Raw genomic sequence first — 23,682 nt, forward strand, 5'->3', positions numbered from 1 at the left:
ATAGTTTGCAACTTTAAGAGATTAACTTTGGTTTAAAAAGTTCAACTACATTTGTTTGGTTACCCCCCTTTTATTAGCTCATTTTTTTCGGTTTCATCCTTGAATGTTTTCTTACTTTTTCTCATTTTCTACAGGATTTTCATTTATTTTGAAAAAAACACTTTATATAGAGCTCTTTTTTTCGAGCTTTGTTCAATTTAGTTTTTTTATGAGGGTTTTTGTTTTTGAATTAACTATAAGCATCAAATGTCTTTTGTGCTTTGTTCCAATTACTTTTGAAACATGGGCTAAGCCGACTTAAGCCCTAGGTTCCTCGGGTTACAAGCCAACCCGTCAGGTTTAACATTTTGAGCATCAAATGATGTATTTTAATTTTTAATTTTTTTTAAAAAAAATTCAAATTTAGTCCTCACTCATTTGATTTTTATTTTTGTTTTGGATTTTTTTGTGAATTTGTTGGCTTAAGAATTTTTAATTTTGCCCTTCATTTCAATATTTAATTGAGATTTTCATCCATAATGTTTTGATCTTTAATTTTTATTCTTAGCTATTTTATCAAATTTTAGTTTATTTTTAATTTTTTCATCACATGGATTTGCTTATATCTTATTTTTACTTTTTTTTCATTGATTTTTCTTTTGATTTTATCTTTCATTAATTTAATTCTTGAGAAGTAACAATCATTATTTTTTTCAGTTCTCTTTCTATAATACAGAGTAGTTATTTTTTTTTTTCTTTTTTGAAATACACTCTTTTTTGAAATACACTTACAGCATTTAAATATCGTTTTTTTACATTTCAAGAAAATCAACCCAGATTGCAGTTTTTATGCTTCAAAAAAATCAACTCGACTTGTAGCACAAGACAGGCAAGCTATCAATTCGTCTACCATAACATTTTTTTAAAATATTCGATGTACGCATTAATAAAATCAAGCCCATGTGCACATGGCCGCTGAGCTAGGCAAGCAATTGACCTGCTAGGCCTTCTGATAAGAAGAGCATGGTACAGTTCTGACTGCTACGATGAAAGGCTGTAATCTCTTCTTTCTAAGCCATCTTCACCAGCTGCATACCTAGAAGGAAAGAGTCGTGAAATGAATGCAATAACTCAACTTGTTTATGCAAATTAAATATATTCCCTTCAGTGCCAGAAATACATAGCAGTCTATTTATTTACTAAATTAACTCTTTGAAATAAATTGAACTCTGCAATGCCATAGCAAAGGAAAGGCATGCTGAATTATGCAAATTGAACCGAGTCCACCTCGAGAAAGAACACTGGTTTTCTTCATCAAAGAGAGGACAAATACATGCTGGATCAAGAAACTAACACCCTCGGCCTAGAGGATGTACCCTTAAACAAAACTTACAAGAGAGAGCTATATGTATACTTTATCCATCAGAGAACAAGGAGACGTAAGAATCAAAGAACTCACTCTTAAGTGAAGCTGCGATTTGCACCCAAATTAATTTATACCCTGGATTCATCATACTTGGAACTTGCTTCCTTTAGATCATCATTTTTCAAACTCCCATTTAATCCTCCATCACCTTCTAGCGCTTTGATCTCTGCCTGCAGCTCTTCGTGCTTCTCCTTTATTTCTGAGGAGCTAATGGCAGCTGAAAGCTTCCGCTTTATTTGTTGTTCTAAAGCCTCAATTTTATTTTTTAATGCAGCATCGGGTGTTTTCCCTGCCTTGGCCACTTCCAACTTCAGTAACTTGATAGTGTTTTTAAGATCCGATGACTTTATTAGATTTTCAATTTTCTTGTTAGTTTCCTCCTCTAAACTTTCTACCTTAGCCTTCAAGTCTTGGTCAATGAGTTCCTTAGCCCTTACAATTTCAACATTCAAATCCATGGACTTTAGGACACTCGCCAATTCCAACTCTATCTCTTTCTTCATCTTTGATATGCTCTCCTTTGTGCCATCATCTAAATCTGCAGCACTGGAAGCCCCTGACTTCTGAACTTCTGCCTTCAGAGCTTGCATCTTCTCCTTCATTTCAGGCTGATCCATAACCTCTTTGAGTTTCTTATTGATATCCAGTTTCAGTTCCTCACCCTTGCCCTTCTTCTCCAAGTTGCTTTTGGCTATAGAAAACTCCTTCAACATGTCAAGCTTATACTTCAGGCTGGTATAATTAGGAGCAGTTGGCAGGCCCTTGTTAAATTCATCACTGAGTTTTTCAATCCTGTCCATTAGAACTGGATGCATGAGTTGGTCCTGTGAATTTGCTTTTAAACATTCTTCCCGCAAATTCAAAAACCTGTCCTTTAAGCCCATCGCTTCAACAGCTGCAGAATATTCAAGATCAATCTCCTTCTTTAGTTTCTCTATCATCTCATTTAAAGCCAACTCCGTGGGCTTGCTAGATGACTCCTTGGCCTTTGAAATTTGCTGTTTCAGTTTTTCAACCTCATACTCCAATTCTATAACTGGAGTCTTTCCTGCAACGGGTTCTTCTTTCTTCTTCATGTTGACTTTTTTTATAGGATCAACCGGGACCCCTTCTTGAAACCCACCAATTTTTCGGAACTTAAGCATGCGATGTTTTAGTAGTGCTTCTGTGTCCATTTTGTTGAGCTCCTGTTAAAATCCAAGATTAATTTTAGGATATGATATTTAAAATTTTATTCTTAAAGAAGCATTGCAAGTGGCACTCACATCCATAGCTTCATTAATTGCATTCTTTATCTGTTGTGAGGTCCATGATGGATCTGCATGTGCTCCTCCCAATGGCTCCTGTTAAATTTTTTTTTTAAAAAAAAAAACAGAATTCTTCAAGATGTCACAGAAACTAACATAAAGATCCAAAAGCTGAAAAAAACAAAAGTGAAGCAGCTGTTATTTATAAAGGTAACAATATCTAGAGAGGCAGTCCTATATTGTTTTACAAGTAGCATCCCAGCATCATGAATTTGAACTAAAGTTCAATAAGAATGTCTCTATAAGTACATGCATAGCTTCCTGGATTCAGCCACCCGACCCCTCCCATCCCGCAGCATACTTTATCATTTGTGAAACATGCATTTCATCATGGATTAACATCTTATCACAGCTTTATAAAAGAAAATCTTAAAAAGAATATAATTACAGGTATGATTCCATCTGCAACTTGCAGCTTGCACAACTCAGGACCAGTGATTTTAAGCTTCTCAGCTGCCTGCAGGAGAAGAAAAGAAAGGGGGGGGGGGGTATTATAATCAATTAGAAGTCCAAAAACAGACAAAGTCCAACAGTCAGAAGACTGTATAAACCTTTGGAGCAGCTTTGGCAGTCTTCCATAAAATTGCTGCACATGCTTCAGGACTGTAACACAAAAAAAGTTTAAAAAATATTAAGAAATATAATATTGATCGGCACATTGGTGTGAAAAATAAAAAATTAATTTGGAGCATAAAACAACATATCCTTATAAAAGAGAGAATCTGGAGAACAGTTGATGCCTTGCAAAGTTGGAGCCTCAAAATAAAATAAAGTTGTTAATCATCACACTTCCTTGCCTAGGCCAGAAATATAATCTTGCTTAACCAGACAACTTCTAATCTAAGTCAACAGGAGAATCATGACAAGAAGTGAGAACTGCGTTAAAATAGACAGTCATCTCACCAGTGACTGTATGTGCACAATGCCACAAATAACAAATTGTTATATCCTCCAAATTGACAATTCACTATAAGCAACAGAGTAAAGAAAGTCGTTCAGAAAAAAACCACCAAACCTCAGCACCATCAGAAAATGAAAGAACAACTTAAGGGTAATTTTGCCACCATATTCTCAACTAACAGTGAAAGCCAAAGGGAGTTTGCCAAACATATTTTCCTAAATCCTTTTCTTCTGTACAAGTTATAGGGTACAGGGTGATAATTTCTACAGCTGATTACACGAGCCCCCTCTTTCAACAAGACAAGCAAATGTCCAACAGTAAATTTGCACAAACATTAAGAGTTTGGAATAAATGGAGCGAAACAAAACTAGAATTACCTTGCCACATAGAAAACTGCATTTTCAAGCATTAACAATTTATTGGCACATCCAATCGCCAAAGCACCACCAGAGCCACCCTCCCCAATAACAATAGAAACAATTGGAACCTTTAGGCCGAACATGGTCCTCAAATTATGAGCAATGGCTTCACCCTGTGCATTAAATAGCAGACAAATTAGCTAAATCTATTTAAAGAAAGCCTTGAAAAATTTCCTGTACGATTATCCACATACTTGGCCTAGTTCCTCAGATTTAAGGTCTGCAAATGCTCCAGGCGTATCAATTAAAGTAACTATAGGGAAGCCATGGTGATCCGCATAATACATCATGCGTAAAGCCTTCCGATAGCTGTTAAAAAGCAGACATTATCAGTCCATGACAGATACTAAATATTGACAGATACTAAATATTTAACTCTCCAAGTGGATTGCGCATAATGTGTGGGATAGAAATCATAAACTCACTTCAAAGTATATTAAAGATACATGCATGCATGTGTAATTGAACATACCCATGAGGAGTAGGCATCCCAAAGTTACGCATGATGTTCTCTTTCGTGTTTCTTCCCTTTTGGTGACCCATGAACATGTATCTTCTACCATCTATTGTTCCTATTCCAGTAACAATAGCAGGATCATCATAGCCTGCTCGATCTCCATGAAGCTCTACAAACTGGACATTTAAGCATACACAGATATTCACTAAGATAGTTCTATAGTATCAACACAAAATTTCAGAATTAAGAACAAGTGCAATTAGGAAAATCTAAAAGTTAAATGAGCTCGTGAGTAGCAAACCTTTTCAGTTATGCTAAATATGTGATCAAGGAATGTTGGCCTGTTCGGATGGCGTGCAATATTCACACGTTGTATAGGAGTCAAATGTGTGTATAAATCCTTAAGAGCCTGAAATCAATAGTTGAAAATCATGAAAATACTCAAAGCAACAGAATCCATTACCAATTTATCCCAGGCCTAAAACCTTAAGACTCTGACAGCATTAAGCAGAATGAATTGTGTTTTTTTTCCCTGCTTTCAAAAGAGGTTCTGCAGATGGCAGAAATGCATTAGATATGTGCATCCCTATCATTAATTTCCGTCCCTTCTCCTAATCATACATTCTTATCATTCTGGGGGAAAGCATCACAAACTGTCAGGTCTCACCATAATGCACAGAGAACAATGGACTAGCTCATCCAAATGAATTTTGATAGCTTATCACTTTCATTTTCAGTTCACATTTCCTAAATCCACAACTCTCGCAACCTTATCCACTTAGAAAGTAGCAGAAGCACGGAAACAGAAATTTAGACAAACAAAAAAGGGCGTGTCAGGACCACAATGATGAAATCCAAAACTATTAGAAACCATCAACACTCATTCTGGCTGTGATCACATCATGTTTAAAATGATACTATGATCAGATTAATGATGTTACACTTGCTCTCAATCCAACAATTTTCATAATCACTGTACCGCAACATAACAAATACGGCATAAGAAGATTTCATATTATCAGTATCGAAATCAACTAATCAGCCTTCGCAAACCTGTTGATATTTATTCTCTAACGAGGCAATCTGATGGCTGAAGTCCAAACCAGTTTCATTCGCCATCTTCCGCACCTACAACAAACAAAAATGCACCAACATTTAAACCAACCAGTAACAAACTAGCAACTTGAAAATTCAAACTAGGACAAAAGCTTAAAGTGAATTACATCAATGATCTTCTTTTCCAGAGCAACAAGTGGTTTCTCGAAATCCAATGTAACTGGTTTAGGCTTCTCTTTAAGAGGCTTAAAATGCGAGAGATGAGTTAAAACCCCGCCTTTCACATTCGGATCCGGATCCTCAGGCCATGGATACTCATGCTTCTTAACTTTTCTAACCTTCGCAACCACCGATAAATCCCTGGTTTTCACACTGAATCGCGCTTTTCCTAGGGTTCTCAGAGGAATACCATTAGCACCACCACTCTTCGAGCTTCGAAGAAGATCAGAAGCTGTCGTTCCAGTAAATGCAACTGCCGAGTTCGATATAGAAGCCATGACAAAAATCTCCAGAGCTGTCAGCCCCTCAAAAAAATCTCAATCTAGATCTTCAGATTTCCAAATTTAGACTCGTGTAAACTCAATTTAATCTGTGAAAACAGAAAAGAAAATAACATATTAGTTCATCTTTTTTTTTCCAGAAGACGTGGAAGTAGTAGTTTTGGAATAAAAACAAACTGCTAAAAGTTTCCACAACTTTATACACAAAATGGACTAAAAATACATTACTCAGAGGAGAGAAAAGGACAGGTCTGGTTACCAATGAGATCTCTCTAGAGAAGAGAGGGAGGGAGGGAGGGGGGTCTAAGGAGAAGGAGAGGGTTGTTTGGCAAACAACTAAAGAAATGAGAGGGGAGATTAATATTTATTTAAAGCAGAGGAAAACGAGGGAAACATCGTAGAGATCGTCAATGAGTTAGAGAAGAGAGGAGAAGGCCTTTGTTTGTGTGGTTTGGTTTGTTTTCTGTTCGATACTTCTTATGTTAAGACTTAACAGAGAGACATGTACTCGAGTTGATTATAAACTCAGTACCTGTGTTCTTTTAAAACTCTTTGATTAATAATTACATTATCAAGAGTTATTGAATAGTACTTAAATAGCTAATCATCCTCTCTTTTTTTATTATTATTATTATTAATATAAATATTAAAGTTAATTTCAACGTCTCTCAGTTAATTTTATATGTTCTAAAATTAATAATTATATAAATCTTAATAATTTTAAAATTTATAAAACTTAAACTCGTAATTTTTTAAAAGCAAATCTATACCCTAACTAATTCAACTATATCCCTCAAAATTAATTATTTTTAATTTAGTAGTTTATGTTCCTAACTCTCAGAAATTAAATCTTAACAGTTAAAATTCAAACAGATGATTTTAATTTCATCAATATGACAAATTATGTTGCTAATTGATGGATTAATGCATATTTGATTTTTTTTTGTTTAAGAGGGCAAATACAATATGATAATCTAATATTATTGGGCCGAGCAAGTTGTTGAGCATTTATTCATAGTATCATGTTTTTTTTTTTTTGAAATATAACATTATTAAATTATAGTATTTCACTAATTTTTTTGAAATTGTATTGTTTTGTCAAATTTTTATATTTACCGTAATAATTTTTTTAAAAATCTAATTGTGTTCTTGGTACGGTTGTTTTTCTTATTTATAAATATATTAAAGTATTTTTTTAAATATTTTATTTTATTTTTAACTTCAGTACATTAAAACTATTAAAAACACTAAAAAATATTAATTTAATTTTTTTCCAGAATAAATATACTTTTAAAACACACCAATCACAATTTAAAACATAAAAACAAATGTTGCCTAAGATGATTTTATTCTATTTTTTTATATTCTTTATTTTTATAAATTTAAAAGTTTTACATGAAAAAATAAGTAGTATACTTTTCATTTTCAAAACATTGTCAGAATGATTTTGAATTTTTTTTTGGCAATAATTGTTTTTTTTTTTTAAAAAAAAAACGCCATTCTTGTGGGAAAATAACTGTCCCACCCTACATATTATTTAATCTGTAGATAGAATAGAAAATTTAACATCTATACTTATTCCACAAATGGATATTTTCTAGAACATAAAGTTTAATACCTCTACTTCGTCTGCAACTCCGTTATTTTCGACTCACTATGCAGGCTCTTAGAAACAAAACTAGTGAGGCTAATTTTTAATGTGAAATAAAAAGGTAATGAAACTGACAAGTAAAAGAAAAATATACGTGTTTACATAGTACAAAAAAAGGATTGTTATAGAACAAAACCTTTAAAAATAAAAATAAAAATAAAAACACCTTAATTATGGAGAGATATCTAAAATATAAAATTTTCATTCATTCATCCAAGTCTCAAGTCTCGCTTATCAAAAAAAAAAAATTATTACAACTCTTTATATGAAAAAACTAAATATAACTCTATTAATACTTAGTAGAAAAATACAACAAAAAAATATATTATTTTCAAATAAAAAATTAAAAGAATTGAGCTCTGATATCACTAAACATATTTATGAGTGAAAAATAATGAGATTTGTTATAAATCAAAACTGTCAAAGATCAAGAATACCATAACTACAAGGAAACATCTAAAATATTTAATTTTTATGCCTTATAAAACTTATTAATACTAAATAGAAAATAAAAATAGAAGAATTTTTCCTTTAAATACAAAAATTAGAAAAGCCTAATGATATTGAAAAGGAAAATATAAACCCAAAAATAAAAAATCTAAACCGATAAAGGAAAAAATAAAAACATCAAAATGTTTTATCTTGAATTTTATTTTTATTTTATACATTTTCTTTTATAGACATTATATTTGTTACTATAAATAAATCATGCAAATACAACAAATATTTTTTTTTTGAGGGGGGGGATTAATGATAAATTAAAATTATATATTTAAAGTATTATAAAATTATAAAAATAATTCAAAAAATAAATTAATATAAAAAAGTTATTATTGATTAAAAATCAAATTAAAAAAATTAATATTTTTTTAAAATCAAGTGCTAATAAGCCTAACAAGTTAGGCATGCATGCCTAGTTCACAACTAATTTTTAGCGACGTCCATTTTCTCTTCATGGCCTCTCAATTCTATGGTGACTGGTGTGGAAAAAAAAATATTTGGTTTGGTGTTGATAATTTTTTTTATTTATCTATTTTTCTCTTTGTTTGGATTTCCATGTAATTCCTTGTATTTGTTTTAAAATAATCATTTAATTTATTTTTTTAAATTTTGATTTAAATTTTTTTTATTACTATTTATTTTATTTTAGATAATTTATGAAATTTTAATTTTTTTAAATTTTATTTTGAATTTTTTTATCTATCATATTTGGTTCTTATTATTTTAATTATTTTTTTTTATTTTTTTTCCTTGTCTTGGTTTATTTTATTTTTTTAATTTTATCTCTCATTATGTTATTTCATTTATTTTTTATACGAGAATTGATTCACAACTTTTTAATTTCTATTTTTTAATTTTTTTGATTTATTTTATATTTTAATTTCATCATTCATTGTTTTATTTTATTTAATTTTTATATCAAATTTGATCTTTATTCTTTTAATTGTTATTTATTTTATTTTGTATATATATATTTTGGATGATTGAGAGTTTTGCTTCATGATATTTTTTTTATTTGTCTTATATAGGGTAATCTAGTCTCATGATATGATATACATATTTCAAATATTAACTCGATTTGACTTTGATATTTATTTTAGTTATTTTTAAAAGTAATTTTTTTCAGTTTTATCATTTCAATAGAATTATTTCATTCTCATATCCCAAGTTACAATTATTCAAGTTAACCCATATTAACTTGAGGTTTTTTTATCAATTTTTTATTGAATTTTGTTTTATATTTTACCTTTTATTTTTTAAATTTGTTTAGAGTTGAACTCTAATATTTTATTTAATTTTTTTATATAGAATTATTTCGACTTTACAACCAGATTGTGAATTAGACATACTAACTCGAGTCAAATTCTTTTATTTTTTATAATATTTTTTCAATTCATCTTTTAATATTTGATTTGCTGATGATTGAACCCTTTATTTTATTTTTATAAGGTTATTTTATTTTTATTTAATTTTTATTTTGATATCAAATGAGATTTTTAAAATATATAGAAAGTATATTTTTTAATATTGATAAATATTTATTTTTTAATTAATATTTATTTTTATTTTTATTTTTATATTTTAATAATCATATTATTATTATTATTATATTAGCCAAATTTAAAACATGAAAATAGAAAAAATTTCATCAGGCGCGCGGGCTACTATGAAATCTCGACTGTATCTTCTCGTCTCTTCTGTTTGGAGATGATAACCAAACATATTCAAGTGACAATTTTTTTTACACGTGTTAGTCAGTTCTTTTGCGCGTGCTATTAACACTTTCATTCATAAATTCAACTTCCAGGCGAAGTGGAAAAATGGGAGAAAATAGCTTAATATAACTGCAACTGACAATCCAAAAACCTCATATAAAAAAACGCAGAGGAGAGTTCTAGGGTTTCCAATCTCGCGAAATTCGATCAATCAAAATGGAAATGGAAGGAGTGAGCAATGGGGGGGATGTTGTACCACGAGGTACAAGAGGCCAAGCTATGCGCCGTACATTGCTTTAACACAGAGTTACAAGGACCCTTCTTTTCAGAATTATATTTGGCGGCGCTTGCTTCCGATCTCGATTCAAAAGAACGCCAGATGATGCAAGAGGGCAACTTCTTCACCTCATCCGTTGGTGATTACCTCTCCGCCGAGTCCCATAATGTGTCCTTAGGCGGTGATTTTAGTATCCAGGTTCGCTTCCTTTCCTTCGTTTTTTTCTTGTCAATTATTAAAGCTGTACGTTTTTTCTTCTCTAAAAATTAAAGCAAAAGATGAGGGTATTGGATCAACTAGTTCGAGTCATTAATTGTTTAAGAATGAAAAAATCAGAAATTTTCATTAGTGACGCCTTTGGTTAACGTATTGTTTGCTTACTATAGTCGAAGCCAATCATGATTGTGCAATTTTTTCTTATCCATGCTGAGAAACCTGGAATTAAGAAAAGAAGTTTGATGTTAGACGGTACTTTTTTTTTTATTATTATTATGCTGCCTTGTTTCGAAGTTAACTCAAATTGAGTGAGTTGCGGCAGGTTTTGTTATTATTGCATCAGAGCAAACGAAAACCACATGTCCTGGGTGGACAATTATGGACCTTTTCAAAATTTTAGCAATAACTCTGTGTTTAGTGAGGAGGACGAAAAATGGTTTAGAGAGAAGGGAAGTATTAGCACGTTTATAGTCCTTCCTCAGAGGTTCAAAATTTGAGGCATTTTGAGAGATGTAGCTGGGTATAATGAATCATTTAGTTTATTAGTGTGCAAATTATTTTACTTTGGAGCATAAAAGTAGGGATTCAGATTGATGCTATGACCATTCAGCTAGTATTGGTGAAATATATCATATGGCTAGTGGAACCATTGTTGTTGATTTATGGATAATCAGGTGGCTGGTATACTTTTATAAAGCATGCGTGGCTTGAGGTGGGAAATGGAAAGATGGTAAATTTTTGGAAAAGTTATGTGATTTAGCACTCGCCATATTTTAAATCTCTTAGAGTAAACAATATGGTTATTGTCAGTGTTTGTGGATAAATTCTTCGATAGACTTTTATGAAGTGCATGTCATGGTGTGAAGATATGAGATCAGCTCATATATACCAGAAATGTGTAAACCCCCGAGTTTGGTGATCTGGATCACACCTTTTGGATTGCAGTACATTCATGTACGGGATTGAGGTGGTTTGCGATATGGATTGTGAAAATTGGTGATCCATTTTTAGTAACAAAAATCTGTATTAATGGAAAGAAATTGAAAAAAAAAAATCTGACTTCGCTAGATTTTCCTCAAAGAGCTGAGAGAGAAGCCATGAAGAAAGAACAAAAAAATGAAGGAAAAAAAAAATCATCTGGTGGCGAGAAACAAAGAAACATGCTTGACTTTTGAGAAAGACAGTTTTAAGACAGCTGAGATGTTGATAATTAAACCTAACAACAAGAGAAGTCTTGGCCTTGGTAAAAAGGACAAGTTTGGACCTTCAGTTTTACTTTGGCCCAATATTCTTTCACACTCAGGTCTGGTTTTTAATTATATTCTGCCAAACCTACTTTATTTTGTTTTATTAATCCAATTTATTTGAAATAACTAAAGTTCTTTCTATTCTCTTATTTATTAGAAATGAAAACAACATTTTTGTTTGAAGTTTTCTTCCTTTATACTATTACCTCATAACGTTTGTGCCATCAACTAACCGAAAAAATGTTCCAAGTGTACAGCATTTGAACTAATGTACCATTCTACCCCCTGTGCACTGTAAATTAATCAAAGTGCATATCCCATCTCTGAAACTTGTACCAGAACCAAAATGTTAAACGGTTCTGGTAATTATGGACCAGTAAATAGAGGAAAGACTCACCGGAAAACTGTTTCAGTGATGGAAGTTTGTTGGAGGTTTAGATGAGGGTGGAAACACCCACCATACAGTGCAGATTAACTGGGAACTTGAGCATGTAAAGTTTCATTGTAGGTTTTGCCATTCATTCAGGCACTAATTCTCATTTTCAACTATGCAACCTTTAGAATTCATGTTATGTGTGTGAGTATCCGTTCAGTATGTATGATGAGCATTCACTTTTTATTCTTTAGATCCCTTAAGAAATTACTGAACTGGCATGTCCTGGTCATAGATTAAATTCATGTTCTCTAGTTTTGTTTTACCGGTGAATTATTAATTACTAACCATGCATGGTCCATGTTGTCATTCACTAGTCGAAAACTTTTTATGTAATCATATAAATGGGCTTATTGAACAGTGCTACTTACATAGATGCATCCCTTCTGAGCCACAAACTGGTATCATACTTAGTACTTACATAGATTAACTTAAATGCATATAAAGTATGCTCCTTGTTTTGCTGGTGACTATTTCCTGGTATGTCTATGGAGTTGTACAAACTTAACTTGTTGTGAGAATTCTTGTTTGCAGGTGTTACAAAAGGCTTTAGAGGTGTGGGATTTGCAGGTCATTGCCTTTGACAGTCCAGTTGCTGAGCATGCGCAGATTGACCCTGATCTAGGAAATGCATTTATTTGTCATTTGCATGATCATTGGTTCTGCATTAGGAAAGTGAATGGGGAGGGGTATAACTTTGACAGCCTCTAGGCAGCTCCGCAACACTTATCCAAGTTTTACCTTGCAGCCTGCATGGATTCTCTTAAAGATTCTGGCTGGAGCATTTTCCTGGTGATAGGAAACTTCCCAAAAGAGTTTCCCATTGCATCCTCTGAAGCTCCCAACGGTTATGGACAGTGGCTGTCTCCTGAAGATGCTGAGAGGATTACTAAATCCTGCAACACAACAGAGTCTCCACAGACAATCGATTCCACTCAACAGGCATATCAAGAAACTCTGTTAAAAAAAGAAGACCAGAACTTGAAAGCTGCATTAGCTGCCAGCAAGATGGAATCTTCCCAACGCCGTGGCTAGGGTGGAAACCAGTAGTCTTCAAAATGACGAGGAAGATACCGAAGATGGCAATGAAGATAGCAAAGACAAAAACACACAATAAGAAATATTCATTTGCATTTAATTTGCAATGAAAACTCATTTTCAAACAAAAAGGTTTTGAGTTACAATAGGCAAGAATTTAATTTACATTTGGTTAGAAAATAATGTTCAGTACTAGATTGAATAGTTTTATTGATAAAACTTTCTGTTAGTACTTATTTTACTGACAGGTTTAAGAACTAAAACAATCTGTCGGAAAAATTATTGTTGTTAATTTATAGCATGGCGGTAATAAATTTATCCATTGATAGATTTATAGACTGATAAATCTGCTTCATTTCATAATATCATTAAATTAAATATTAAATTAAAATTTAACATATCATTAACAAAAAAAATCATATTTAATTCTATTAATATTTTATTTGTTTGTTGGTATATTCTGAACAACCTTGACATATCTCTTGAGTTTGACTTTTACTATGAATAACCTAAGTGTTAATCAAAGATATTAATTTTCTTAGCAAGTCATAAACATTCGTGTCACTTAATGGTATCTCTAAGTAAATCAATTTATAATAGTTATTGCTTAGATATTTAGAAATCGGGGTAAAAAAATCTCATTCAACAAAAATTATAAATGAACTTTGATATTATATGATAAATGAACTTGAACAAGTTATTGATTGTAAGTTATTATTGCATAAACAAAATGTTTAACGATAACTTTTTCTAAAATGAGGGTTGGGTTGAATTAGCTAGTGGTAATGTTGTACTGACTTCACATGCTCATTCAGTTATTCATCATCATGACTTGATAGATTATTAATAGTTATAGGTCTTGATTCAGAGTAAATGATTGTAAATATATCAATTCATTAAGCAATTAGAAGTGACAATAAATGTTGATTCGGAGTAAATAATTATAAATATATCAATTCACCAAGCAATTGGAAGTCACAAAAATAACCTAGACTTTAGAATGAATAGATTCAAACTTATACATTTATAACTTATTATGGTAGACTTATTCTCATCCATGTAGATAAATCATCAGTTTTAATCACCAAAGACCATTAGAAAAAAAAGAAAAGTAATAATGTAACTTATCTTAGATATAAGTTTTTAAGTAATAGTATTTTATATTTAGCATAATCAATTTTTTATCTCAAAACTTTAAAGACCATTTCATGTTTTTAATGATCATAATATAAATGGTGATTTATTTTTATAAGTTACACGGTATTCTCCATTTTTATAAGTTACACATTATTCCCCCTCGCAACACAAAAAGTTACACATTATTCCCCAAACAACACAATTTTTTTCCCTAGATCACCATAATGTTAGGTGCAACAATGACGTGTAAAGTATTTTTTTTTAAGTAAAACATCATATTAATTCAACTCTTACACAATTTAAACCATAATATTTAAATTGGTTAAAAAAACATTCTGATAATATTAATATTTATTAGTGCATAGAAGCGTTAATTAATTTTATTAAATGTAAACCAAGTTTTAAATCCACAATCAAAATTTTTCTTCCCGTTAGAAAACACATTGACAACTATTGCACATTTTATATATATATAAATTTGATCCAACCAATTGTGAGAAGGAGGCCAGGTAAATAGTTTTAACTAAAGTTCCCGTGGGAGAAAAATAAACACAAATAATGCCCATAATAGAGAAAAACAAATACAGGCAGGGGAATGAAGCAAAATCTGGTAGGCTATATAGGCATATAGCTGGTCCAAGCAAGAGTTCCCTAAAATTCAATACAGGGTACAGCAGCAAAACAAAGCAATTTCTCTACTCCTGCCCACTTCCAAAACCATCACGGTTCTCATGCTGCCATCCAAAATCAGGTCCCTCATGGCCCATATCCCCAGAATAATATTTACCCCGTTTGGACTGTGATGCATGAGGCAAGGGAGGCGGAGGTGGTGGTGGATGTTTAAAGGGCTGTGGTGCCAATATACCTTTGCCATCTCGATGATCCATATTACCAGCATGTATAGCTTCCATCCCCTTGTTGGCAGTGGGTGGGGGAGGAGGGACCATTGGTAGAATTCCTGGATTTCGTCCATAGTCTCCTTGATAAAATGCAATATTTCCCTGAGAATCTGACGAGTTTGCAAAAGCATCAGGAATTCCCTGGCTCCCTGGTGCTGGTCCAGAATTCCAGGGCTGAGAATAATTTGCCATGAAATTCATACCACTTGCTGGGCCTGGTGGGAAGCCCAACAAAGACCCTTGTTCTGCTCCACCATCTGGTGCTGAATCTGGCCTGGCCATCTGGCCCATCTCATAGGGTGCAACATAGAATGGCTGAGCTCCCTCAGTTTGGAAAGGAGGAAGACCAAATTGAGGAGTTAATAGAGGATTCGAATTCATTGGCACAACAAAGTTTGGTGGTTGAATGGAATGCATAGGCGGGTATTCAGGCATGGGGGTCTCAGATACCATTCCCTGTTGCTTGTCTGCAAACTGGCTGGATTCTTGTTGTGGATGACCCTGTGTGATCTGTTGAAAATGACTCTGTTGGACAGGTCGGTCAAACCCTGGAGGATGGTTATTATTTAGCTGAGGCTCCGATAGGTAATTTTGGGCTTGCCCAAAATATGGCGGTTTTGACATCATTGGCCTTTGTAGTGGTTCTCTAGGCTGCTGCCGACGAGCTTTGTCTTCAAAATCAAGAAGCTGAGAACTTGAACCAGGTGAAATAACTGGCCTTGGAGGAGCTCGAACAGTGGAATCTGATGCTGTTGGTTGTTTAGTACTCTGAACTTCATACTCGTTGCCCTCATCTTTCACTGCATTTGGTTGTAGAAGGTCAGCATGGCTATCATGAATATGAGCTTCGAACTCAGAACTCTTCAGGAAAGATTTAAGACAATGAGGAGCTGCACAGATGAAGATCCCCTCCATCATTTTGATTGTCTGAATCTTCTGAATACGTTCATCACAACTGTGTTCCATGAAAGATCAGAAACAGATAGTGAATTCACTATCAATTCATAGATAAGGTAAGAATTTGAATATAGATTGAATTAATGAACCTTAGAAAAATTGCTCTCTTTTGTTAAGTCTACCCCACATAACTACAGTTATAGTAGCATAGTTCTATATTCTCATCAAGACAATAGCAGGCAAACCAAACTAAGGTCATTATAGATATACCAATAGGAAACAGAGATACTCGCAGCTAGTCCAGCATCAACAGACTTTATCATCCTCCAATGTTTTTTATATACAAGCGAGAGTCACATCATGTAGCTGAAATAAAATGAAGACACAACTATACAACACCAAGCATATCTTCAGGTTTGCTGCAAGAGGAACTTGAGTGGACCTGCCCTTTGATGGCAGCATGTACGAGTAAAGATATTAGCAGTTGCTAGAGTTGCAAATTCACAATTAAAGCATAAGAAATAAAATTTTCTCACTCTCTCTGTCTCTCTCTCTCTGTTTGTGTGTGTTGTTCTTTTTGGAGAAAAGGGTTGTCTCTTAATTTTTGGCTCAGTAAAACAGTTAGGGATTTTTTTCAAGGCTGAAACTCAACATAAATCTGATTTACAAGACACTATAAATTCCAATAAATTCCGATTGTGGTTGAAAAAGGTAGAGGCATGAAAAACTGACATCTTGTAATGATTCACTCCTAGTTACTAAAGAATTCAAGGAGTCTCAACATAAATTCTTAGAAGCCTCCAGGAATTATTTCTCAGCTTCTCACATGAAATTAATTGATCATCACTCTGAGAAAAGAAGCTTAAAATCACATTTCAAAATTCTGGAAAGCTACAGAAACAACTTCGCACTACAAGTATTGAAAATCATATATTTCAGTGGCACTATACAACTCGTAACTTTGTTGCAAGTATACAAAAGATCAGAAATCTCCTTACAGATAGCATATTGAATCGCTCCTAGCACAATCAAGACAGAAAGCATGCTCGCAAGGACTCTGCATAAACATAATTTTGTTAGCTCCCACATCAAGCTCTTAGAATAACTACACAACACACATAAGTATCTTATCAAGCTATTATAACACTTCTAGCATTAAACAGAGGATCTTGGATTAATATGCACAAACAGATGTGACCATTTGTTCCGAGGCACAGATTGCACTGAAAGGAGCATTGACAATCCGTGCTTCGTACTGGAACACAGTATAAATTTTCAAAACTCACACATATGAAGCACTACCTTCTCAAATTCATGGTTCAATATAGTAGCCAAACCATTTTGAGTGGCTCTTCATTCAACGTATTAACAATGACTGCCACCTCCACCTACCTACAATGCTTTTAGTTTTCAAACATCCATTTAACATTCCCATCTCCACTGCACTTGTTTTATAGTCCCTTTAAATTTTTCATTAATAAGAAAAAAAAAAGCTTCAGGACACACAAAAGAAGAGCACAGCAGCCGTCAGCCAACACTTCTGCTCCGACTGGTACCATTATCAATACTACAAACCCGAAATGTATATTCAGATGGGTGAATATCAACACCATTTAGCAGCCAAGAATCTCGAAAATGTTCTAAGACTATATTACCCCCTACCATGTTTCTTCAATTTTCCCCTTTCCATAAAATTCAACCATTTCTTTATCTAAATTCTCCATTCAGTTTCGATTAAATTGTTAATTTTTAATTATTGATGTCACCAAAAACATAAATAAATAAGACAAAACAGGAACACTCAAAATTAATTTACCAGGCGACCGTAGATGGCAATTGGGAAATCACAGCGGACGCAAAAATGGACTCGCTCGCCAATCTGACGCCGTGATCTGCGGCCCACAGTCTTGGCAACGGTAGCAGCGGTTGCACTCCCAATGCCTTTTGCTACGGGAAGATCAGCAAGTACAAGGTGGTCTGGGCAAGCAACCGTCACTGTTTCTGCCGTTAAGGGTTTCACGACCGACCCTCCTCCACCACCAGCAGCACCGCCGCCACCAGTTTCTGATGATGGCTTGCTAAGTCGAATCAGCATCTTTCCACCAAACCCTAAACAATCTGAAATGACAACTGGGATTTTTCTTCAATAGGGAAGGCTCTTTGTATTCTTTTTTGAGTAATTGTAAACGACGGCTCGTGTCGATTTAGAGGTTGCAGCCACTTGTCGTCTGCCAAGCTAGTAAAAAAAATCCTCTTATCATGTGATGAAACGAATTTAAAACAGTTATTACATTAATAATAAAAAAAATAAAAATAAACGAGGATCCACAAATCCTAATTATACAACTAATAACAAGTCATGGAAATCATGAATATTTATTCTGAATCAAAATCAGTCAGACACCCAAAAAAAATATACAAAGACAGAAAAAACCTCTCTTTTGAAGGTCAAAACTTTTGAGTTTTTAAAGCTATTTTTATTTTTTAATTTGTGCAAGGCAATTATTTAATAAAATATTCTAAAAATAAATAAAGTATATTTATTAATCATATTTTATAAAATAAAAAATGCCCTCACTAAACAAAAAACTCCAAGTACAAAATAAACATCGCCTAAAGTCCCAATTATTAGATATATATAAAAATTAAAAATAAAATCTTTAATATTTTAAAAAGCTACATTTATAATTTTGTTTAAGACCACCATTCACTTAAGCCTACTTTGGAGATAATAATGTCCTCTGGTTTCACGAATCAGAAAGATCACAAAGGATAGGGATTATTAAATCTGCGATTTAGTTCTGTGAGATTTTGAGTGTTGTTGAGGTGTGAGATTTGGTGTTCATGGCAGAGGAGAAAAGAAATCGCAAAGTGAAATCGATCTGTTCTTGGATAATTGATATGATCAGTGTGTTTTTATGTTATAGGAACGATTTTTAAATTTTTTTAAAAAATTAATATTTTTTTAGTATTTTTAAATTATTTTAATATATTGATGTTAAAAATAATTTTTTTAAAATAAAAAAATTATTTTAATATATTTCTAAAAATATATATATTTTAAAAATTAATCCCAAATCCCAATCACATTTTTAAATATACTTGTAATATTATATTATTGTACCCAATTAATCAAGCAGAAACAAAGTCTTGTGTCAGGAAGAATGGGCCAAAACTTAATTACAGATTAGACTTGATAACAATCCAGACTTATGTAAATAACGGGCTGTTTCAGATATGAATGGATCATTTAACAGATATACCCACAAATTCGTAATAATTAATATACATCCATCAAGGCACTTGATTGTGCTATTATTAATAGAGGAACAACTCGATTTATAAAAATTAAAGTTGATGCGTTCAATTGCAAAAATAAAAAAATCCAAACACTTTAATATCATTATCTTGATTTGTAAAGAGCTTGATGATAAAGATATGTTTATGATTTATATCCAAGATGTGAGGAAAATAAGCAATCTCCTTGGATAGAGAGATTTCTTTGGAGGAATGGTTCATACTGAGTTGGTGTTGCAGAGGCCTGAGAGGGATCAGGGAAGAACAGCAAAGCCTCGAACCCAAACTAGCTGGAGAACAGTAAATTTTGGAAAAATAAAATTGAACATAAAAAAAGAATTCTAGCGATAAAAAATAAAATTGGTAACAAGTTCATTCTATGATAATTCCAAGTTCGATCCTTTTACGAAAAGGAAACAATTAGGACCCAAGAGGGCAAATCAAGAAGTAGGAAAAATCGAGTACCAAAAAATTATTTCAAAGGTTTTTTGAGTTACTATGATTTCCCTTGCAGGACTCCTCATCTAAAGAAGAGAAATGACAAAGACAGACGAGGAACTTATTGTTATAGGGACTACTTCCATCATCCCCATGCATTGTAGCTTTGCCATCATGTTGAAGCTCAAGATGATTCCAAGTTTCTGACAAATTTCTTTGCCTGACATAGGAATGAAAATAAAAAAAAGTGTTAAGCCACTAAAAGTAAATAGTAGACAAACAACCAAACGTGTGCCTGCTGAAAATAATTACATAAAGAAATGACCGAATATGTTTGAGACACACGCTACCTGAAGGAAGTTGAAAACCAGTGCGCAGGCCAGATTATTAAAAACACCGCAGAAATTGAAAGAAACCAAGCTATTAAAAAGGAGAAACAAATACCAATTGGAGAACGAATTTCTACAACTTGTACCTGCTCTAAAGTTAGAAACATTATCACATTCCAAGATCCCAGCCTTCCAAAATTTGGAATAAAGCCCTTATAGAAAGCGAGCGGGCCCTGCAAAAAACATCATATTCTATAGTAATTCGCTCTAATTACTTGCACATGTAGATATGTTGAAAACATAAAATGGCCTAGAATATTCATGCAAAACAAATGCTTCCCCTTAAAGTTAAAAGCATAAGCATATGCTAGAGATGCTAACCTAGTTTGCTAAATTTCTTTTATTAACTACTAAAGTGACATCTGAGAGATGATAAATTAATAATCAATTTTGATTATGGCAAGTATGGAACAAATATGATAGGGCCATGTCATCATGATTTTATCAACTTTCCTATGTGCTGACAATTAGTAAATGATTATTTGCAAACTTTTAGCATCTCTAGCATTACTCGAAACATAAATGTTATTTTGGATTAAATAGAATCTAAGATGCAATAATATCTAACATAAAGTACTTGTACTTAGCTTATGATATAATTAGTAGTAAACTTATTAACATGTCAATGAATGGAGAACTAGTTTTCCTTTCCAGAAGAGAGATATATAAATTGAAAGGTAATCAATCATACATCATTCTTCAAAGTCTTGATGAAACAATCAAGTGTGCTTTTGTACGCAGAATCTCCCATCATTCTCGATTTGACCTAAAACAATAAATTTGAAAAAACAAAAAGCATTAAAACAAGGCATGCAACTGAAATATACTTGGCAGGAATATAATAAACAGGTCATTGACCCAAGAGGCCAAGACCAGTGGGAATGTAAATGACCAGACTAGTTCATAAACAAAAGTTGCTAACTGCATTGTAGATGCTGGTTAATTTTGAACTAGTTATAATTTGAGCACATATTGCATATAATATCCTTATGAAATATTAGTGTTTATACAGATAAAGACAGTTTACCACATCAACTGGGGAACCGATACAAACAGCGAAAAAACCAGCTCCCAGACCAGCAAAAAGATGAGTGACAATATTATCTGTGAATCCAGGAATTTTCAAAATTGTCTGCATTGAATAGTAGAGTTAGAAATAGTACATAATATCCTATGCAATTGTGGAAAAGGCATCAAATTGTTGCATATTGAGTTCACCTGCTTCACTTGATCATAGCTGGCCAGTTCGGCAGCATTTATAATAGCATTTCTTGCTACATTGGGTCCAATCCCAGTCCAGAGCGCCCGAACTCCTTCCTGAACGTTAGAAAACTGGGTTAAAACAGACTGACTAATATAAAGGCTATATTTTTCAATTGTCTTTATCTTCGTTTCGATACCTGTCTCACAATCGTTGAGTATGCATTCAAAGCTCCAGAATAGCGCCTTGGTACACCAGGTGGTAATTTCCCTTCAGCCTGAAGTCTAACTTTCACAAGATCAGTTGGATTTGCCACAGTGATTCCAATGGCACCTGATTGATGAGAGAAGTGCATCACCAACACGGGAAAAAGAAAAAAGCAGGCATCCAGCAATTGTATCAGAATCAAGAATGTACATATTAATAGACAAATTTTTCTTTCAAGTTATTTCTAAACATTGGCAAATTAAGCTCACCGGTAGTAAGCGCAGCAAGAATCTTCTTGGTCAAAGGAACATCTCCAACAAAGTCACTGCCCACATAAAAGTTCTTAACCTGACAACCATCGAGTTTTAATTGTCACAATAATCAGCAATCATACAGCACATAATGAATTAACTCACTACTTCACAATAGAAGACCATTTAGAAACCCACCGGCTCGTATAACCCGATTCTTAACCCTCCAAAAACACATTGTCGATGCAATCCAGGTACAATTCCTTTCCAAAGCGCTGACAACCCTTCCTCCCTAGCAATGGTAGCAACCGTGCCCAACATACCCCTGTATTTTGGCAAGGCCAATCCATCCCCTGCAACAGCCGACTTTTGTAACTGCAGCCTAACCTTTGCAGTGTCCAACGGAATTGTGCATATCTGCATTCAAAGACAGTCAGCCTTAAATCAGCTCTCTTGACCCAATTATAAAACTTAGTCATTGCTCATCTAGGGTAATAAATAAAGAAAGCGCAATTCCAACAATTTAACTCAACAGATATAGCCTAAAAACAGCATAATTCAAGATACAATCTGTATGAAAAAATGATTGCCCAGTAACCATTGATTTTCAATTAACATAATTAAACTAATTATTATGGATGATAAGATAAAGGAACTAGATTCAATTTGAATGGAATGAGTGATTTGTTTTTTTCTAAAAAAAAATTACAGCAAGTTTTTAACTGATGATAAGAGTGGTACAAAAGAACAAAACCGTGTTAAAGGACAAAGATGTAGCTTTCACTAAAATATAAAATCTTCATTGAAAATCTTAATTTCGGATTATTACATTAGATTAGCTCAGATGTCAAAATCTTTTAAACAGAAAGACATGATTAAATCAACAAGACAAAAGCATGATCACCAGGAGCAAAAAAAAGGGGACTAATTCATGTATCGTTACCTCAGCCAAACAAGCGGCAAAAGCACTACTGGCAAAAGTTCCGGCGAAGGAGATATCGGATTTACCTTTGGAATCGGCCACCATCTTTGCTCCAATAATTTTAGCTGGAGAGAATGAGAAAGAAAGAGGGAAAATAAATAAAGGAAGGGGAAAGGAAACAATGGGATTTGTGCAAATCGAATCTTGGGAAAAGAGACCAACCAACTCGAGCCAAGCCGCAGGTGGCGCAATTGGTTCTTTTGTGATCTGTCTTGTTCACTTCTGCTCTTCATCGTCATCCCTCATTTATTCTTTTGCACCCCACTACTCAAGATTATTAAGATTAAGAATTAATTAAGAAAAATAACAAAATTAATCAGTATCTCTCTGTGTGAGAGGAGTCTGCATATTGGAATACACACACACACATTATATTAATCGGGATTTTGGTTATCACAGCCTTAAAAAAAAAATTCAAGACTTAATTTGATGTTTGATTTCACAGAATAATATTTAATCTAATTGTTTGAAAATGATTGACGCTTTGAGAATGAAATCAAATTTGATATTTAAATAAAATATAGCCTTTCGTTCACTTTTTTATTGTTCATGAGATTTTTTTTCAAATGTAGTCCCTAGAGTTTCTGCACTTTTCTTTTTTATCCCTTGAGTCCTTAAATTTTTAATTTTAATCCAAAACTTTAATTTGCTTGTTTTTCAATTTCTAAGCTTTCATTTGACCACTTTTTTGGCAATATAAAAGTACGATGTCGATGCTTATGGTTTTTATTTTACAAGAGAAATATCATTTAAGTATTTTTTATGCTTTATCTTGTTGAAATAGGTATATCAGGTTTCAATTATTTTATTTTTTGATTGATTGATTAAACGATGGTTTAAGATTAAAAATAGGTTTGTTGA

At 33.0% G+C, this 23,682-nt stretch overlaps 3 protein-coding genes and 1 pseudogene across 5 annotated transcripts; 1 reads left to right on the forward strand and 3 right to left on the reverse strand.

Moving 5' to 3' along the window:
* Positions 1–871: 871 nt before the first annotated feature.
* Positions 872–6,539, reverse strand: LOC133689665 (acetyl-coenzyme A carboxylase carboxyl transferase subunit alpha, chloroplastic-like). 2 transcript variants are annotated; one of them, XM_062109627.1, is made up of 12 exons: positions 6,305–6,539; positions 5,713–6,134; positions 5,543–5,617; positions 4,791–4,898; positions 4,505–4,665; positions 4,227–4,341; positions 3,991–4,145; positions 3,264–3,315; positions 3,101–3,169; positions 2,671–2,748; positions 1,439–2,592; positions 872–1,067 (listed from the first exon to the last, which is right to left on the reverse strand). In XM_062109627.1, exons 2-11 carry the CDS (start codon positions 6,040–6,042, stop codon positions 1,474–1,476), a joined length of 2,262 nt encoding a protein of 753 aa, XP_061965611.1. In that variant the 5' UTR covers positions 6,043–6,134; positions 6,305–6,539; the 3' UTR covers positions 872–1,067; positions 1,439–1,473. The 2 variants fall into 2 exon arrangements, with proteins under 2 accessions (XP_061965611.1, XP_061965609.1); XM_062109625.1 differs by having other exon boundaries at positions 872–1,075.
* A 3,144-nt stretch (positions 6,540–9,683) lies between these two features.
* Positions 9,684–13,415, forward strand: LOC133689174 (ataxin-3 homolog; annotated as a pseudogene).
* A 1,336-nt stretch (positions 13,416–14,751) lies between these two features.
* Positions 14,752–18,282, reverse strand: LOC133689748 (E3 ubiquitin-protein ligase HAKAI homolog). Of its 2 annotated transcripts, XM_062109758.1 has the most exons (3): positions 17,873–18,282; positions 17,055–17,113; positions 14,752–16,114 (listed from the first exon to the last, which is right to left on the reverse strand). In XM_062109758.1, exons 1-3 carry the CDS (start codon positions 18,149–18,151, stop codon positions 14,956–14,958), a joined length of 1,497 nt encoding a protein of 498 aa, XP_061965742.1. In that variant the 5' UTR covers positions 18,152–18,282; the 3' UTR covers positions 14,752–14,955. The 2 variants fall into 2 exon arrangements, with proteins under 2 accessions (XP_061965742.1, XP_061965744.1); XM_062109760.1 differs by lacking the exons at positions 17,055–17,113; positions 17,873–18,282 and adding an exon at positions 16,327–17,030.
* A 1,419-nt stretch (positions 18,283–19,701) lies between these two features.
* On the reverse strand, positions 19,702–23,276 carry LOC133688091 (mitochondrial uncoupling protein 1-like). The gene is made up of 10 exons (XM_062107481.1): positions 22,984–23,276; positions 22,783–22,886; positions 22,038–22,256; positions 21,858–21,936; positions 21,581–21,714; positions 21,399–21,497; positions 21,208–21,312; positions 20,872–20,946; positions 20,267–20,353; positions 19,702–20,011 (listed from the first exon to the last, which is right to left on the reverse strand). Exons 2-10 carry the CDS (start codon positions 22,864–22,866, stop codon positions 19,976–19,978), a joined length of 918 nt encoding a protein of 305 aa, XP_061963465.1. The 5' UTR covers positions 22,867–22,886; positions 22,984–23,276; the 3' UTR covers positions 19,702–19,975.
* Positions 23,277–23,682: the final 406 nt, after the last annotated feature.

Source organism: Populus nigra, chromosome 3 (assembly GCF_951802175.1).
Source record: "Populus nigra chromosome 3, ddPopNigr1.1, whole genome shotgun sequence".
Classification (NCBI taxonomy): Eukaryota; Viridiplantae; Streptophyta; class Magnoliopsida; order Malpighiales; family Salicaceae; genus Populus; species Populus nigra.

Bases quoted from the DNA above. Each gene is read 5' to 3' on its own strand.
- LOC133689665 (XM_062109627.1), bottom strand. From the start codon at position 6,042: ATGGCTTCTATATCGAACTCGGCAGTTGCATTTACTGGAACGACAGCT. The intron at 4,899-5,542 runs GTTTGCGAAGGC...TATTGATTTCAG, and splicing joins TAGAGAATAAATATCAACAG to GCTCTTAAGGATTTATACAC. The intron at 4,342-4,504 runs GTATGTTCAATT...GCTTTTTAACAG, and splicing joins GGGATGCCTACTCCTCATGG to CTATCGGAAGGCTTTACGCA.
- LOC133688091 (XM_062107481.1), bottom strand. From the start codon at position 22,866: ATGGTGGCCGATTCCAAAGGTAAATCCGATATCTCCTTCGCCGGAACT. The intron at 22,257-22,782 runs GTAACGATACAT...CTTTGAATGCAG, and splicing joins TTGCCGCTTGTTTGGCTGAG to ATATGCACAATTCCGTTGGA. The intron at 20,012-20,266 runs GTACAAGTTGTA...TTCCTATGTCAG, and splicing joins TGTTTCTAACTTTAGAGCAG to GCAAAGAAATTTGTCAGAAA.
- LOC133689748 (XM_062109758.1), bottom strand. From the start codon at position 18,151: ATGCTGATTCGACTTAGCAAGCCATCATCAGAAACTGGTGGCGGCGGT. The intron at 17,114-17,872 runs GTAAATTAATTT...ATGTTTATGCAG, and splicing joins TTGCCATCTACGGTCGCCTG to AGTCCTTGCGAGCATGCTTT. The intron at 16,115-17,054 runs GTAAGGAGATTT...CATGGAACACAG, and splicing joins AGCGATTCAATATGCTATCT to TTGTGATGAACGTATTCAGA.